Below are 17,794 nucleotides of genomic sequence, written 5' to 3' on the forward strand. Positions count from 1 at the left end.
GCGCAGCCCAACTCCACCCTCGCTCCCTCCGGAACGCGTACGTGCGCGTTCGCGCCTTTCACACTTGGCGGAGGGCGCGTGCCCTGGAAAATTCCACGCCCGAGCTAGCTCCGCCCTATGCGCCTTCTTTCCAGCCTCCGGCTCCTCACTGTTTCCTTCCCAGCTGCCTTTGCGTGAGCAAAATGGCAGCCCACTTGCAGCGGAGTTTGTCTTGCTTATCCAGGGCTGTAGGACGATGGTCTCGGCAGGTGGGTAGGGATGGGGTGGCTGGAAGTCTGGGGGCTGGAGGAGGACAGAGTAGAGGGAAATACTCATTTTACGGTTGTCCTTGGTGAACTTGGGCGATACAGATCGTGCCTAAGTAGGGAGCCTTTGAGGTAGGCGAGACACAGCTATGGCTGAGTGGAGAGAGCCTTCGTAGGGCTATCAGGGCGGGCAAGTTCTCGGGGATTAAGTTTCTCCGGTTTGCCCTGGGTCTCACTGGCGTACGGTTGTTAAATGAGAAAGAAGTAATGGTTTGGAAGGTGGTCTCGCTTCCCGTTGATTTTTTATAAGTGTACTAAATTGATTAGTAGCTGTAAAGGAGGGAGAATCGTTCCTGCCTCAACAAACTTCATGGTCAGCGAGAAAAGGGATCTGGCCTTTAAAGAGCTTATGGAGCTAGAACGACAAAATAAAGTTTACGTTGAGCCTCCCAATAGAATGAGCACAATGTAATCTGAGTAGATGTAGAGATTTCTGAGTTAAGGTAGAGCAGAAAAAAAGAGAGTACTGGGTTGGTGTTTAAGTTCCCCATCACACTGAGCGTTCTTTCATCAGTCTGATCAACCTTGCTTCCATCAACTTTCATCAACTCTGCATTCTTGAGTTGGCATAGCCCTGTAGTATGAAAAGTACTAAAAGAAAGCCTTTAGTAAAGGTTGAGTGGTATTAGTATTAGTAAAAGTTGCTTACTGGCTTTTAGTAAGAGACAGCTATAATTGTTAAGACAGAAGCATTTACCCATGTTGTGTGGCTTTATAATTGTTCCTAAGTCATTCTTTGGATGTGCCCTTTCTATCTTTGCTTACAGTTTGTATAAGATTTTTTCCCAGATTACCTAACCTTTTTCTGCTATCTCCAGCCAATCCTGATGACTCAGTCCTCAGCAGTAGTTCCAGTGAGAACTAAAAAACGTTTCACACCCCCTCCTTATCAACCCAAATACAAAACAGAAAAACAGTTCATAGACTATGCCCGGAAAGCAGGACTGGTCATTCCTCAAGAAAGTTTGGAACGTCCCATACATCTGGCCTGTACAGGTAAAGCCCTAACCCAGTCCCCTTCTGTCAAAGGTCTTCTTGAAAAGTGGAATGATTTGGACTGTGAATGATAGCATTTAATTAACCCCCAAATCAGTTCAGCTTTAATAATTTGTATACATTATATTTCATGAGGTCATCTTTGATGTTGTTTTCACAATATTCCTAGAAGACCAGGGTAAAATTTTTCTGTTTTGTACAAGAAGAAGCTAAAATTCTTTTGAAGACTAAAGATTATCTTACTCTACTTTTTCTAATCCTGCATGATTTCCTCTGCATTGAAAAGTCTGTGGATAGTCTATTTTGTATCCAGGAGCCCTCCCAATTTTTTATGACCTTAAGATGACTTTTTCTCAGTCTTGCAATGCTTTCTTAGTTTTCTCCTTCTCTCTTCACAGCTAGTATCTTTGATGCCTATGTTCCTCCTGAGGGTGATGCCCGAGTGTCATCTCTTTCTAAGGAAGGACTGGCACAGAGGACTGAGCGATTTAAGAAGAATGTGGCATCACAATTGTCGTAGGTATCTGAGACAGCTGGGAGTTAATATTAGAATAAAAATTTTTGTTGCTACTTAATCCAGAGAGGCCATCTTGGATTAATTGTGTATAACTCCTTTGATAACTTGACAGTATATTCTTTCCCTGTAATAGACTTATAATGTATGATAGTATGGGCATTCTGAATCTTAGCATCTCGGCCTTGACTTGTCGTTTTTGTCACATCATTTAGGAAGTTGACATTGAAGTTTGTAGGACACTTTTTTGATCACATATTTAACAATTGAAAGTAGTAATAAGAGAGAGCATATTTATAAGAGAAATACCTGAGATTTTAAGAGAGTAAGAAAAGCCAAAAAGGCTTAAGAAGACAACCTGTTCTAGGGAGCTAACTGTGCTTTAGTTAAGGAGCAGGAGCCAAAACTGTCTTCTTAAAGAGATTTTCAGTATCTGTCACTCTGGCTGTGATTATATCTAAATTATAGGCTCTTTAAGGTTATATATAGATTTCTATGCATAAGTGTATTGAGTTACTGTCAATTCTTCATGTGGCTACAACATTCCTCTAAATACAGATCTTATCATATCAACACCTCTGCCTCAGACTTCTTGTGGCTCCTTATTATCTGAAGAATAAAATATAGATTTCTTCAGTGGTATTCAGGGCTTTTTAAAAAATAATTCAGCTCTTACCTTTCTCTCCACCATTGTCTGTTTCATTTTTCTCATCCTAAACTTTAACATTTCCAAATTGCTAGTTCCTTGACAATTGCTGTGCTGCGTCTCTTTGCACGTCCTTTCCTTTGTCTGAAAAATGTCTTTTTTCCTCAAGCATTGTGTCTGCTGTATTTTGTTTTTTTTTTTTAAATATTTATTTTTGGCTGCAATGGCTTCTCTTATTGTGGAGCACAGCCCTATACTAGGCCCTACACCCCACACTGCATGTGGGCTTCAGTAGTTGCTGTATGTGGGCTCAATAGTTACAGCTGCTGGGCTCCACAGCACCGTAGCTGTGGCATAGGGGCCTAGTTGCCCTCAACATGTTGGATCTTCCCAGTCAGGAATTGAACTGGTGTCCCTTGCATTGCAAGGCGGATTCTTAACCACTGGACCACCAGAAAGCCCTGCTTTTTTTTTAATAATATACCCCTAGTTCTTCCCTCTCCTCTCCCCTCCCCCTTGGCAACCACAAGTCTGTTCTCTTTGTTTCTTTGTTGTTGTTCAACTGCTAAGTTGTGTCCAATTCTTTGTGTCCCCATGAACTGCAGGACACCAGGCTTCCCTGTCCTTTACTGTCTCCCAGAGTTTACTCACGTTCATTGGGTCAGAGATGCCATCCAACCATCTCATCCTCTGTCTCCCTCTTTTCCTGCTCTCAGTCTTTTTGAGCAGCAGGGTCTTTTCCAGTGAATCAGCTCTTCGCATCAGTTGGCCAAAGTATTGGACTTTCAGCTTTAGCATCAGTCCTTCCAGTGAATTTTCAGGGTTGATTTCCTTTGGAATTGACTGGTTTGATTTCCTTGCTGTCCAGGGGATTCTCAAGAGTCTTGTCCACAATCAAAAGCACCAATTCTTCAGTGCTCAACCTTCTTTATGGTCCACCTGTCACATCCATACGTGACTACTGGAAAAACCATAGCTTTGATTATGTTTGTCTTTCATAGATATGTTTCTTTCTGCCCTTTTTTTTTTTTTTGGCTGCACCACTCAGCATATGAGATCTTAGTATACTGACCAGAGGGATCAAACCTGCACTTCCTGCAGTGGAAACTCAGGGTCTTAACCACTGGACATCCCTGTGTTATATTTTAGACTGCACATATAAGTGATATTGTATGGTATATGTTTTTCTCTTTCTGACTTACTTTTTTAAGTGTGATAATCTCTAGGTCTGCTTTTAAGCCTTCCCTGGCTTTTGTTGGAGTTGCCTTTGTTATAACAGTATGCTTATTTTTACTATCTCCAATAACTCTGTATTGTGATCATCTCCTCTCGTGTATTTCTCTCCTGGCTTGTGAACTCTTTGGTGGAAGAGTTCATGATGTTGATGAACACAACACTTATTGTCTAGGGGAGGAGACCAGTTACTGATTGTACACACATAATTACAGATAGGGTGAAGTATGAGTGCCATGGAAACACAGGACGGGGAAAGATAACTTTCCCCATCTGGGAGTTCAGAGTAGGCTTCTCTAAGAAAATGACATTTAAAGCTGGGATCTAAAGGGTTGCTTGGAGTTAGCTGAGTAGAGAAATGTGGTGAGGAATAGCATTCCAGGGAAACAAAACAAGGCTTTGAGGTGAAAAGAGTGTAAAGGAGTTGATTTTGTCAGATGCTTTTTCTCTGATCATTGACATGATAATGTGATATTTGTCCTTAATTGTATTGATATGGTATATTACATTAATTGATTTTTTAGTGTTAAGCCAACCCTGCATTCCTGGGATAAATTCCTCTGAGTTATGGTGTCCCTCATCCTCTTAGTACATTTTTGGTAACACTGATTAGATCAAAATTCCCTGTTTACATTATTATAACTATGAAAATGCTGTTGACAGCTGAGTCATGCAGTACATTACTATTGCATTTCCTTTCCTGCATAATAGTTTTTTATTTTCCTGGCATTAAGTGTCTTTTTTTCTCATTTCCTTGTAGAACCCCTGGTTGTGTTAATTTTCTCAATCTCATCATAAAGCCCTTCTGGAGCCTTCTTACCTTTTTCAGTCTGGATTGGTCACCCTTCAGGCTCACTGTACATTGTAGGATCTATTTTATCATCATCCTGCTAATCCATTTGCCTTGCTCTTATATATAGTCCCTGTTTCCTGGATTTTATGTCTTTCTCCTTCATGGTACATTCAGTTATTTTGGTGGTACACGTTCCCTCGCAGCTTCCTGAGAAAGAGTGGAAGGTAAATAAATGAAATGTTGCAAGGCTAAGAAAAAGTCTTTCTTTTAGTCTCCGACTTCATTTATAATTTCCCCATAGGGCTTCCTGGTGGTCCAGTTGTTAAGACTTCACGCTTCCCCTGCAGGGGCCACAAGTTCAATCCCTGGTTGGAAAACTAAGAACCTGTCATGCTATGCAGTGTGGCCAAAAAAAATAATTTGCCCAGATATGGAATTCTGGACTGGGAGTCATTTTTTTCTCCATAAAAAATACTCCTCCATTGTCTTTCTAATCTTTCTAACTTCTGATGTTGCTAATTAGAAGCCCAATGTCTTTCTGACTCTTGAACCTCTGTATGAAACCTGTTTTTTTCTTCCTTAGTGCTTATAGGATATTTTCTTTGATGTCAAAATTCCAGAAATTCACTATGAGAAGCATTGGTTTTTCTTTAGAATAATTGATTTAACCGTAAGTTAGAAAGCTGAATTCATAGGACTTGGCACATTCAAAAAACAGTTACTGAATAAATGGACAGACATTAATGGAGGTAAAGTAAGCTATTAAGTTATGGAAATTGAATGACATCTTTAAAATGATTCTCATGCTTAATTTTACAGAATCCGGAGGATAAAAGAAAGTGACCCTAATTTTAAAGTAAAGGACTTCCCTGAAAAAGCCCAGGATATCTTCATTGAAGCTCACCTGTGTCTAAACAAGTATGTGAACTCCCCGTCTTACACCCATTATGTTCTCAGCAGCTATTATTCTAGATGGTTTTTTTTTTCCTTCAGGTAAGAATTCTAGAGTGAGAGACCTTCCTCTTTGGGAAATAATTGGAGCCTGGAGCTATCCTTGACTTCTCTCACTGCGTCTGGGAATTTTCACCATTTGGTCTGGCTCAGCTCTACTGGCAAGTGTTAGGACTCTGCTTAATGGCAGCTGTTTTCACCCCACCTGATCCCTAACTCATCTTGATCCTTTCTGTGTGTTTGTCTTTTACTCACTAAATCGTGTCCAACCCTTTGCAACCCCATGGACTCTAGCTCGCCAGGCTTCTGTGTGTTAAACTGTCTCTCAAAGTTTGGTCAGATTCATGTCCATTGGGTCAATAATGCTATCTAACCATCTCATCCTCTGTTGTCCTCTTCTCCTTTTGCCTTCAATCTTCCCCAGTATCAGGGTTGTTTCCAATGAGTTGGCTCTTATCATCAGGTGGCCAACATATTGGAGCTTCAGCATCAGACCTTCCAATGTCTGATTGATCAGACCTTCCAGTCTCTGATTACTCAAGGTTGATTTTCTGTAGAATTGACAGGTTTGGTGTCCTTGCAGTCTAGGGGACCCTCAAGAGTCTTTTCCAGCATCACAATTCAAAAGCATCAATTCTTCAGCACTCACCCTTCTTTATGGTCCAGCTCTCACATCCATGCCTGACTACTGGAGAAACTATAGCTTTGATTTCCACATACCTTTGTCAGAAAAGTGATGTCTCTGCTTTTTAATATGCTGTCTAGATTTGTCATCTTTTCTTCCAAGGAGCAAACATCTTTTAATTTCATGGCTACAGTCACTGTCTGCAGTGATTTTGGAACCCAAGAAAGTAGAATCTGTCACTGCTTCCACTTTTTCCCTTTTTGTTTACCATGAAGCTATGGGACTGGATGCCATGATCTTAGTGTTTTGGATGTTGAGTTTTCAGTCAGCTTTTTCACTCTTCTCTTTCATCCTCATCAAGAGGCTCATTAGTTCCTCTTCACTTTCGGCCATTAGAGTGGTATCATTTGCATATCTGAGGTTGCTGATATTTCTCCCAGCAGTCTTGATTCCAGCTTGTGATTCATCCAGCCCAGCATTTCGCTTGATGTACTCTGCATAGAAGTACATAAATAAGCAAGGTGACAATATACAGCCTTATTGTATTCCTTTTCTAGTTTTGAATCACTCAGTTATTTCATGTCCAGTCTGTGTCTTCTTGACCTGCACACAAGTTTCTCAGGAGACAGGTAAGGTGGTCTGCTATTCCCACCTCTGAGAATTTTCCAGTTTGTTGGGATCCACACAGTCAAAGGCTTTAGCTTAAGTCAATGAAGGAGAAGTAGATGTTTTTCTGAAATTCCCTTGCTCTGTCTATGATACAGCAAATGCTGGCAATTTGATCTCTGTTTCCTCTGCTTTTTCTAAACCCAGCTTGTACATCTGTAAGTTCTCAGTTCACATATTGCTGAAGCCTAGCTTGAAGACTTTGAGCATAACCTTACTAGCATGTGAAATGAGCACAATTGTTTGATAGCTTGAACATTCTTTGGCATTGCCCTTCTTTGGGATTGGAATGGAAACTGATCTTTTCCAGTCCTGTGGCCTCTGCTGAGTTTTCCAAATTGCTGACATATTGAGTGCAGCGCTTGAACAGCATCATCTTTTAGGATTTGAAATAGCTCAGCTGGAATTCTATCACTTCCACTAGCTTTGCAATACTGAAATCAGATTGACTATATTCTTTGTAGCTGAAGATGGAGAAGCTCAATACAGTCAGCAAAAACAAGATCTGGAGCTCACTGTGGCTCAGATAATGAGCTCCATATTGCAAAATTCAGGCTTAAATTGAAGAAAGTAGGGAAAACCACTAGGTCACTCAGGTATGACCTAAATCGATTCCTTATGAATTATACAGTGGAGGTGACAAATAGATTCAAAGGATTAGATCTGATAGACACAGTGCCTGAAGAACTATGGACGGAGATTCATAACATTGTACAGAAGGTGGTGATCAAGACCATCCCCAAGAAAAAGAAATTCAAGAAGGCAAAGTGGTTGTCTGAGGAGGCATTACAAATAGTTGAGGAAAGAAGAGGAAAGGCAAGCAAGCAAGGGAAAGATACACCCAATTGAATACAGAGTTAAAGAGAATAGCAAGGAGATAAGGCCTTTTTAAACGAACAATGCAAAGAAATAGAGGAAAGCAACAGAATGGAAAAGACTAGAGATCTCTTCAAGAAGATTGGAGATATCAAGGGAACATTTCATGCAAATATGGGGACAATAAAGAACAGAAATCATATGGACCTAACAGAAGCAAAAGAGATTAAGGACAGGTGGCAAGAATAGACAGAAGAACTATATTTTAGAAAGTTAATGATCAAGATAACCACGATAAAAAACAAAAAAAGATAACCACGATAGTGTGGTCACTCAGCTAGAGCCAGATATCCTGGAATGTGAAGTCATGTGGGCCTTAGGAAGCATTACTTCAAACAAAGCTAGTGGAGGTGATAGAATTCCAGCTGAGCTATTTAAAATCTTAAAAGATGAGGCTGTTCAAGTCCTTCACTCGATATGTGAAACAATTTGGAAAACTCAGCAGTGGCCACAGTTGAGTTGCTATTTTGTTATTGGATTGCAGGAGCTCTTTATGTGTTCTGGATAGTAATCCCATATCAGATATATGCTTTATAAATATTTTCTCCCATTTCATGTGTTTTTACTTTCTTGGTAGTGTACTTTGATAAAAGAGCATTTTAATTTTTGTTAAGTCCAAGTTACATGTTTTTTCTTTTGTTGCCTGAGTTTTTAGTGTTAAGTCTACAAATTGTTGCCAAATCCAGTGTCATGGAATTTTTCCCCAATGTTTTCTTCTAAGAGTTTTATAGATTTGGTTCTCACATTTTGGTCTTTGATCCCTTTTGAGTTAATTTTGCATATGCTGTAAAGTAAGCATCCAACTTCATTTTTTTTTTAAATAATATTACCTGTGGATTTATTTGTTTATTTTGGCTGTGTGTGCTGGATCTTTTGTTGCTGTTCTCGGATTTTCTCTAGTTGCACCAAGCCAGGGCTACTCTTTGTTGTGGTGCCTGAGCCTGTCTTTGCAGTGGCGTCTTCTGTTGCAGAGTAAGGGCACTAGGCACACCGGCTTCAGTAGCTGGGGCTTGAGGGCTGTAGAGTACGGGCTCAGTCGTGGCATACAAAGTTCATTGGTCCCAGGTGTGTGGAATCTTCTGGAACCAGGGATTGAACCAGTGTTGCCTGAATTGGCAGGCGGATTCTTAACCACTGGGCTACTAAGGAAGTCCCAGTGGTATACCTTTCTGATTCTTTTCTTTCCTTTTCTATCGATTTTTTAAAAATTATTTTCTTAACGGTTACTTTGGGGATTAGAATTAGTATCTTAACAGTCTAGTTTGGATAATAGCAAAGTTTCAATAGTGTACAAGCAGTCTGCTCCTATGTATCTCTGTCCCTTTCCCTTTGCATTGTTACTGCCACTGATTATATGTTTATATGCCCATAACATACATTTGTAACCGATGTTTTATGCATGTGCCTTTTAAATCAAATAAGAAAAAAAATGAGGAATTACAGATCAGAAGTACAGGAATACTGGCTTTTATGTTTACCTATATAGTAACCTGTACCAGTGCTGATTATTTGTTCTTATTGCTTTAAGTTACTGTCTAGTGTCTTTTCATTTAGGTCTGAAAAACTCCTTTAGTATATCTAATAGGACAGATCTCCTGGTAATAAACCCTCTCAATTTTTGTTTATCTGAAAATATCTACAATTCTCCTTCATTCTTTTTTCATTTTTTTTTTTTTTTTTTTCCTTTTGCCATACTCATGGCATGTGGAACTTCCTGGACCAGGGATTTAACTCATGTCCCCTGACATGGAAGTGCATTAACCACTGAGCCACCGAGGAAGCCCTCTCCTTCATTTTTAAAAGATAGTCTTTCTATCTATAGAATTCTTAGTTGACAGGTTTTCTTTTAGGCCTTTAAATATATCATCCCACTGCCTTTTGGCCTCCATAGTTTCTGATAAGACATCAACTGTAACCTTTTTAAGGTCTCTTGTATGTGACAAATTACTTCTCTTTTGTTGCTTTTAGGACTTTCTCTTTGTCTTTTGATTTTGACACTTGGCACTGTACTGTGTCTCAGTGTGGATTTCTTTGAGTCCATTCTTCTTGGAGTTTGTGGAGTTCCTTGAATATGAACATTCATTTCTTTTACCAGATTTGGAATGTTTTCAGCCATTCTTTCTATTCTTTCTCTTTTTGGCTACACTATGCATTATGCGGGAACTTCCCCGACCAGGGATTGAACCTGTGCCCCCTGCAGTGGAAGCACAGACTCTTAACCACTGGGCCCTTAGGGAAGTTCCTTCAGCCAGTATTTCTTCAAATGTTTTTCTGCCTCCTCTCTTCTCCTTCCGGGATCCTATGATTGTGTGTTCATGCACTTGACAGTGTCCTACAGGTACCTCAGGCTCTACTGAGGTAGAGCCTTCATTTTTTTCTTCATTTTTTTCTTCTTTTTACTCCTTAGATTGGATACTTTGAATAGTTTTATCCTCAAGTTATGTGGCTGAGCTGGTAAAGAATCCGCCTGCAATATGGGAGACCTGGGTTCGATCCCTGGGTTGGGACAATCCCCTGGATAAGGGAAAGACTGCACACTCCAGTATTCTGACCTAGAGAATTCCATGGACTGTATAGTCCATGGGGTCGCAAAGAGTGGGACACAACTGAGCAACTTTCACTTGCTCCTTAGATTGGATGCTTTCAATAGTTTTATCCTCCAGGTAACTGATCCCTTGTTTCTGCCTGCTCAGATCTGCTGTTCAACCCCTGTAGTGAATTTTTTTTTTAAGTCTTTGTTGAATTTGTTACCTTATTGCTTGCTTTTTTTTTTTTTTTTTTAATGTGTTGGGTTTTTGGCCAGGAGCTATGTGGGATCTTAGCTCCCCGACCAGGAATTGAACCTGCGCCCCCTGCACTGGAAGGTGAAATCTTAACCACTGTACTGCCAGGGAAGTCCCTAACCCCTGTAGTGAATTTTTAATTTCTTTCACTGTATTTTGCAGTTCTAGAATTTGGTTCATTTTCATAATTTTTATCTCTTTACTGATGTACTTATTTCGTAGATTGTTTTAGAATTTCCTTTAGTTCTTTTTCCCTGGTTGCCTTTGTCTCAGTGAGCACGTAGGACAGTTGATTTAATGTCTTTGGCTAATAATTCTAATGTCTGGGCTTCCTTAGGGATAGCTTCTGTCAAAAATTTTCTCCTGTAAGTGGGCCATAGTTTCATGTTTCTTTGTATACTTTGTAATTTTTTGTTGGGAATTGGACATTCTGAATAGTATTATGTGGTAGCTCTGAAAATCAGATTGCTCTGCTCCTCAGAAATTGCTGACTTCGTTGATTAGTGCCACTGCCATCCATTTGTGACTTTTCCAAACTAATACTGCTAAGTGTGTATTCTTTGTTGTGAGTAGTAGTCATTGAAGTTTCCATTCCATTATCTCTGCAGTTGGCCAGTGACCTGACAAAGATTTCCTAAATTGTCTGACTGAATAAAAACAAAATAGGTGTTCATTTCCCTTTATCCCTTTATATCTGTTGATGGGAAAAGCTGCTGCAGCCAGCAGGGCTGAAACAGTGGCATGGTTTGTGCTGATCTCTCTGCCATCCACCAGATTGACCAGAATGTGCAAACTCAAATTTTGGAGGGGAGGGTCCCTGCTGCCTGCCCAAGTACCAGCCATCCACTCCAGAACACAGAGCACTGTCCCACAGTCATGGCAGGGCTGAGGGAAAGAGGAGGGTAGGTGGTTTGTACATGTTCTTACATCCAGACTCATTGGCTTCTCCCTTCATCGGGCACTCCCCTGGTTGTTACAAGTATCCAGAGTTCTGAGATTTTGTTTTTCTTATTTATCAGTTATTTCAATGAAGGGACCCACCCCTAGTGCTTCCTGGTCTGTCGTTTTGCTTGATGTCTGTGTCTGTTGATTTTGCTAAGTTGATTCTAGGTCTGTTTTGTAGTGTTGATGATGGAGTATGTTTCTTCTGAGGGAATTCCAGACAACCTAAGTTATGAATATGCTCCCAGAGAGGTTTTCTCTGTGTGTTTCTGCCAGATCCTCTAGGGATAGCATTGGCAAGGTATTAGTTTTTATGTTAATTTCTTAGTTTAGGAATTCTTGCATCATAGAGATACTATAAATTTTGTGTCTACATCTGAGTATGTGTACTTAGGGCTTTAATTTTTCAGTTTTCATGGGGGTTTTTTGGTGGTGGTTGTTTGTTTTTTAGATTTTTTTCCCCCTCTTCAGAGCTCTAGACAGAGGGAAGCTTTGTCTCTAGGTTGGTGGACTATTTTTCTAGTTTCCTTTTCCTGCAGCTGCCAGACTCTTTTGAGGGTCATAGCTTTATACAGGGATTTCAGTTCCAACTCCCTGTCCTTCCAACATCCTGGGTTTTAGGAAAAGTCAAGCTCTAGCCATCAGATCCTATTTCTGGATCCCTAAATCATCTCTTACCTGGTTGTGGTATCAGGTTATGTTCTTTCCATTCTACTTGTAATTTCCTCTTCCTCTCTGGCACCTATGGACTTAGCTTCCTTTCTCATGTACTGCGCTAGAGATTTAAAAATGTGTGTGTGTCTGTGTTTATTATATTCTGCCCAACCTTTCTGGATGTTTACAGTGGTAGGGTAAATTTTATTGCAAACTTACTTATAGGATAAGTTCTATTACAAAATACGGAGTCAGCTCATAAAAGGAGGAATTTATTTCTACTGAAGATTTCTAGGCCGGGAGGTGGGAGGGGGGTTCAGGATTGGGAACTCATGTACACCGGTGGCTGATTCATGTCAATGTATGGCAAAACCAATACAGTATTGTAAAGCAAAATAAAGTGAAAAAAAAACAAAAACAAACAGATTTCTAGGCCAAGATAGTGATGAGGAAGAATTCATTCAGAGGTGCCAGGTGTGGTGGTTGTGGTATCTGTCACCACAACTTGGTCTAGTCTAGTCTAGAGCTACAGTGAGGGGAAATGACTCAGAGTCTTTTTTATTTGGAATAGAAGTGGAAGTGAAACAAACAGAACTAACCTATCACCCCTCTGGCATTAGAGATACAATTTTTCAAAGAGCAGGACTTTAACCACGAAGGAAGTGTTAAATTGCAGAAGACAGGAAAAAAAAAAAAAGAAAAAAAGCAACAAAAATAAATAAATTGCAGGAGAAAGTCATGATTGTGTATCTGAAAGAAACTAATCTGTGGTCTTAGGTTTACCTGAAGTTAGGAACCCTCCTAAAATCTTACATGTACAGGAGCTTGGGTTTGTTGTCTCATTTTCTTACTGAACAGAATCAGCATAACTTGGTCATTCTGGCAGCCACAAAGATGGGATGGAGGGACAGTTTGTGTGGAAAGGACCAGAAATGACAAGTGGTTATCTTTTATTTTTTCCAAACCTTAAGCTTTTTATTTTGTATTGGGGTATAGCCATTTAATGGAAGCCGTTGACTTCTCTGGTGGTTCAGACAGTAAAAGCGTCTGCCTACAATGTGGGAGACCTGGGTTGGATTCCTGGGTCAGGATGATCCACTGGAGAAGGAAATGGCAACCCGCTCCAGTACTCCTGCCTGGAAAATCCCATGGATGGAGAAGCCTGGTAGGCTAGAATCCATGGGGTTGCAAAGAGTCAGACACGACTGAGTGACTTCACTTTCTTTCTGTAGCTGTTTAACAGTGTTGTAGTGTCAGATGAACAGTGAAGGGACTCAGCCATACTGGTTATATCTTGGCTAGGTTCAAGGATGAAAGTGTAAGAAATAAAGCTAAGCAGTTTATATTGATGATGTAGCTTTTGATTGTTGTTCGTGTTGAATCTTGTTCCAGCTTAGGACAGAAATCAGTCCCCATGTCCCAGTGAGGGTCTCTTACCCATCTCAAGGATATATAGTAATTTCAGAGAAATTTCTTTCTGCTCCTGAGATTCGGACATAAATTTGCACTGCTTTTATAGCTCATGGTTTTCTGAGAAATTATGTTATTCTTTATCTTTGTGTCTCTAGGACTTAGTGTATTACCTGGCTTATAGTAGGTGTGCAGAAAATATTTGTAAAAATTAAGGGAATAGTTTTCCACATTCAGGGCCATCTTCAACGTTCATATAGAGTGTAATAAAAGCAGTAGTCAGTGATATAAATTTCTTTCCTTTTTAGCTCAGACCATGACCGACTTCATACCTTGGTAACCGAAAACTGTTTTCCGGTAGGTTCTCATCTTCCTTAGAATTGTGGGATGCCTGAGTAGACAGATTCTAGATAGCACCTCAGTTTTCTTAAGGATCAGTTTTGAGAGTACAGGAAGTTTAAGGCAAAAGGCCAAAGTTCATTATGTTTGGCTGCATATGAAGTCTGGTAAAGGCCGTGCAGTTGAAGATAGAGGAGGTCCCTGAGTAAGCAGTATTAAGACTACAGATCCTGAGGTGAGGGGATGGTCACGTTAGGCCAGCCCTGCACATGCCTGTGCTACAATAAAGGACTTAACCAGTGTGCATGAGGCTTACACTGTGGTAACAAGGGTGCTAGGTACTCTGGGAGACTCCTGACTATGAGGACTTTGTGGTTTAGTTAGAAACTCAAGAATAAGAATTTCATTTGCTCTCAGTTCTGCCTCATCTCCTCAGGCACAAGCATAGCTATCCTAGTCCAAGCAGGTTATTAACCTTTATAAAAGTCTATAATTCCTATAGAAACTGCAGAAAGGTAAGAGGAAAAAAACAAATGTGCAGCCAACAGAAATGCATGCAATAGTGAGCAGATTATGAAAGTGTGTGGGAGGGATAACATATTAGGTAAGCTGGCAGTTTGGAATGAGGTCTTCATTGATTTGGAGAAGGGTCCTCCAGATGGTAATTGGCTCTTGAGTCATGATTTAGAAAGGAAAAGAGAGTTGTTGTAAGGTGAGCTGGAGCAGTAGCTTAAGCAAAATTTAGAAAAGTGAGACAGTAAATAAGCACCAGAACGCATTTGATGGGAAACGTTGCATATTGACTGTGGCATTGCAAGAAGAGGAAGCATGGAAATAAGCACCCACTTCCGTAAGGGGGCGGGGGTGCGGGCAGGAATCCAGCTGAACTCTTCTCTGCCCTCAGGACATGGTCTGGGACATCAAATATAAGACTGTCCGCTGGAGCTTCGTAGAATCTTTAGAGCCGCCCCAGGTGGTGCAGGTTCGCTGTTCGAGTCTGATGACCCAGAGCAACGCGTATGGCCAGGTCACCGTCCGCATGCATACCCGGCAGGTAGAGGCACCACTCTGCTTTCCTCCCAGCTTTTCTTCACTCTCAGGTTGAGCACCTACCTCTGAGTCCTGTATAGCTACCCAGGACTGTGAGTTCTAAGGAAAGGCTCACCATGGTCTTCCTTGCCTTGTCACTGCACCCTTCCCACTGCTGTATGTTAGCTGCGAACCCAGGTGTGGGGATATTATTCCCTCCCCTTCCTGGGATCCCTCCTACCTCCTTCCACTCCCTCCACCCTGACCGCACTCCCCACCCAGTCAAAAACCCTCTAAGAGTAAAGTGTCAGTGGTTGATCGGTTAGTCTGGATTCAGAATTAAACAACTCTGAGTGCTAACCAACTTGATGTGCTTTCATCTTTGCAGACTCTGGCCATCTATGACCGGTTTGGCCGGTTGATGTATGGACAGGAAGATGTGCCCAGGGATGTCCTGGAGTATGTTGTCTTTGAAAAGCACCTGGCAAATCCCTATGGCAGCTGGAGAATGCATGGCAAGATCATTCCCCCATGGGCACCCCCTAAGCAGCCCATCCTTAAGGTAAAGCAGCTCACATGGTTTAAGGTGTGCTAAGTTACTTGAGTCTTAGGTCCAGCTCTTTGCTACCCCATGTACTGTAGCTCACCAGGATCCTCTGTCCATGGGATTATCCTGAGAAGAATACGGTAGTGTGTTGCCATGTCCTCCTCCAGGGGATTTTCCCCACCCAGGAATTGAACCACCCACATCTTACGTCTCCTGTATTGGCAGACGGGTTCCTTACCACTAGGGCCACCTAGTTTAAGACATGGCATCCTCAGCCACTCCTGTTGGGCACCTCCTAGTGGAGAGGGAGGGTGATGCAGCCCCGGGAAGAGGAATCCTTTAGGGATAGGCCTGGAGGCAGGTGTGAATCTCTTAGGTAAACCATGGCCTTGGATAGTAGATAACTCAGCTTCCTGCTCTTTCAGACGGTGATGATCCCTGGCCCCCAGCTGAAACCTGGGGAAGAGTATGAAGAGCTGCAAAGAGAGGCCCATAAGCCTCAGCTAGCGTGACGGCAAGGATGACTCCTGGGGTAAAGCATGGGTGATGAAGCAACTGGAAGCTGTGAAGTCTGGGTGTCTGGAAGCTGTGAAGTCAGTCACCTGTCTTTCTTCACGCTGTAGAAAGAACTGCCTTTGTTCTCTTACCCTGCTTGGGTCTTTTAAGCGGTCTTATCCTCAATAACAACTGCTGCTGGTTGGACCCTGGTGGGTTGGTTCTATGCACAGCAATGGCTCCGCTTCTTTTTTTCCATCTTATATCTAGTTTCTAACTCCAGATGAAAGACGGTGTGTTTCAGAGAACATGATACTGGCTTGCCCATAGCAAGAACTGTCAGGAGCAAACTGGCAGGACTTTCTAATTACAGGGCAGGGATCAGAGTTGGAAATAAAACACTATCAAGTATTAGACAAATTGTGGGTTCTCTACATTTCTCTTGGTTCAGGCTGGAAGTGGACAAGCCTTCAGATGGTAGAAGTGGAAGTTAACTGTGACTGATGTGACTTATAGGAAATCCAGACTTGAGAAAAATAATTAGTGTTTATAAAAGTGATGTCATTTAAGAGGGTCTCTTCTCATACACTGATTCACTAAGTCAGTATCTGTATTTCACGAATGTAAATCCAAAGAAATCATTTAGTCTTCAGCTTTTGGATTTTGTTCTTAATTATCGACTGTATCCTGATGTAATCCCAGGAGGTGTTGGTGGAGGCAGAGGCCATGGGAGTGTGGATACACTTGGGAAATTCATCAGTAAGACTTGGTTCCCTGATTTCTAGCACCTTTTGGAGATGGTGGCTATTTTTGCAGCTCAAATTTGGAGGCAAAGATTCCAGGATATGAACCTGTGGAGAGTGAAACAGCCCAGCCCCTACTTGGGCCTTAGCTCCAGCTGGAGGAGGATGTAGGACTTCACATGCTCATGTCCTGAGTCATCTGAAGTGTGACCGGAAAGTCAGTGTCCCAGCAGCAAGCTTGGCTTGTAGCACTATTACACTGATCAGCCCATGAGGTCTCCTCTTAAAAATTAGAACCTTATTTCTCATATTTATGTTTTTTTAAGTCTAGAGTTTTCTTTTAAGGAGTTTATCACTTGGCTAAGAATTAATCTGTTCTGACCTTATCTTGAGAGTAGAGTCCAAAGAAATGAATCAGGTTGAGAGTAACCTGATGACTGTCTGTAAAGCTACCATCTCAGCAAAGCAGCAAACAGACCAGGCCTCACTGGGGAAGAACTAAGGTTTTAATAACAGCTGCCAAAAGTGCAGACCACAGAAACGAGATGTGTATGCTTAGGGGAGAGGCAGCACCAGTGGGTTAATCCAAAGCAGCCACTCTCATCATGCTACTTAGTCTCAACCCTTTTGGCTTAAAAGTGTACATCAGTCTCCAGCACTGCTGCCCAAATGAGGTTTGGTCATATCCTATTTGCCTGGTCCCCGGATTAAGGCAAAATGAGAAGGGAAGTGCTTTCAGTAGGGTCCACAGCTGGGAGGGTGTGGAGTAAGAGGGAGGCAATCCTGGGTGGGACAGGGAGCAGAGAAAGCACACTTAATGACCAAACAGCATTTTGATTTCTCTGAAAATATATAAAGCTTTCAAATAAGCTATTTCACCCCCACTTCCCTAGATCTGTCTCAGGGGTCTATAGATAATCCTAAACAGCAGCTAAGCAATAGCTGCCACCAGGGAGCCAGAGGATAAGTGCAGTTTTCATTTCCCTTTGGGGTCAAATCCAGCTGAGCGGATGGCCCAGATGTACAGGATTGGCTCATAGGGCTGGGCAGAGACCATCTGCAGTGCTAGCCATGTAGCTGCACACTGGCTGAGGATTAGCCAGACTGCCCCATAGTCTCTAAGGCTGCAGTGTGGCTACCTTGGACTTTAGAGCAGGCACTGTCTTTTCCTTACGTGTCTACTATTAATGTTTAGAAATGTTGAAAAAATAAATTTACCATAACAAATAAGCTAGAAACAACTACAA

The 17,794-nt window shown here is 41.6% G+C and overlaps 1 protein-coding gene across 1 annotated transcript; it reads left to right on the top strand.

Moving 5' to 3' along the window:
* The first annotated feature begins 154 nt into the window (after window positions 1-154).
* MRPL45 (mitochondrial ribosomal protein L45) lies at window positions 155-17,788 on the top strand. The gene is made up of 8 exons (XM_004012821.5): window positions 155-248; window positions 1,124-1,301; window positions 1,700-1,817; window positions 5,307-5,405; window positions 13,703-13,751; window positions 14,638-14,787; window positions 15,151-15,324; window positions 15,735-17,788. Exons 1-8 carry the CDS (start codon window positions 183-185, stop codon window positions 15,819-15,821), a joined length of 921 nt encoding a protein of 306 aa, XP_004012870.1. The 5' UTR covers window positions 155-182; the 3' UTR covers window positions 15,822-17,788.
* The last annotated feature ends 6 nt before the right edge of the window (window positions 17,789-17,794 follow it).

Source organism: Ovis aries, chromosome 11 (assembly GCF_016772045.2).
Source record: "Ovis aries strain OAR_USU_Benz2616 breed Rambouillet chromosome 11, ARS-UI_Ramb_v3.0, whole genome shotgun sequence".
Classification (NCBI taxonomy): domain Eukaryota; kingdom Metazoa; phylum Chordata; class Mammalia; order Artiodactyla; family Bovidae; genus Ovis; species Ovis aries.

Excerpts from the sequence above, each read along its gene's own strand:
- MRPL45 (XM_004012821.5), top strand. The coding sequence starts at position 183 with ATGGCAGCCCACTTGCAGCGGAGTTTGTCTTGCTTATCCAGGGCTGTA. Across the intron at positions 5,406-13,702 it reads GCTCACCTGTGTCTAAACAA|CTCAGACCATGACCGACTTC; the intron begins GTATGTGAACTC and ends TTTCCTTTTTAG. Across the intron at positions 15,325-15,734 it reads CTAAGCAGCCCATCCTTAAG|ACGGTGATGATCCCTGGCCC; the intron begins GTAAAGCAGCTC and ends CTGCTCTTTCAG.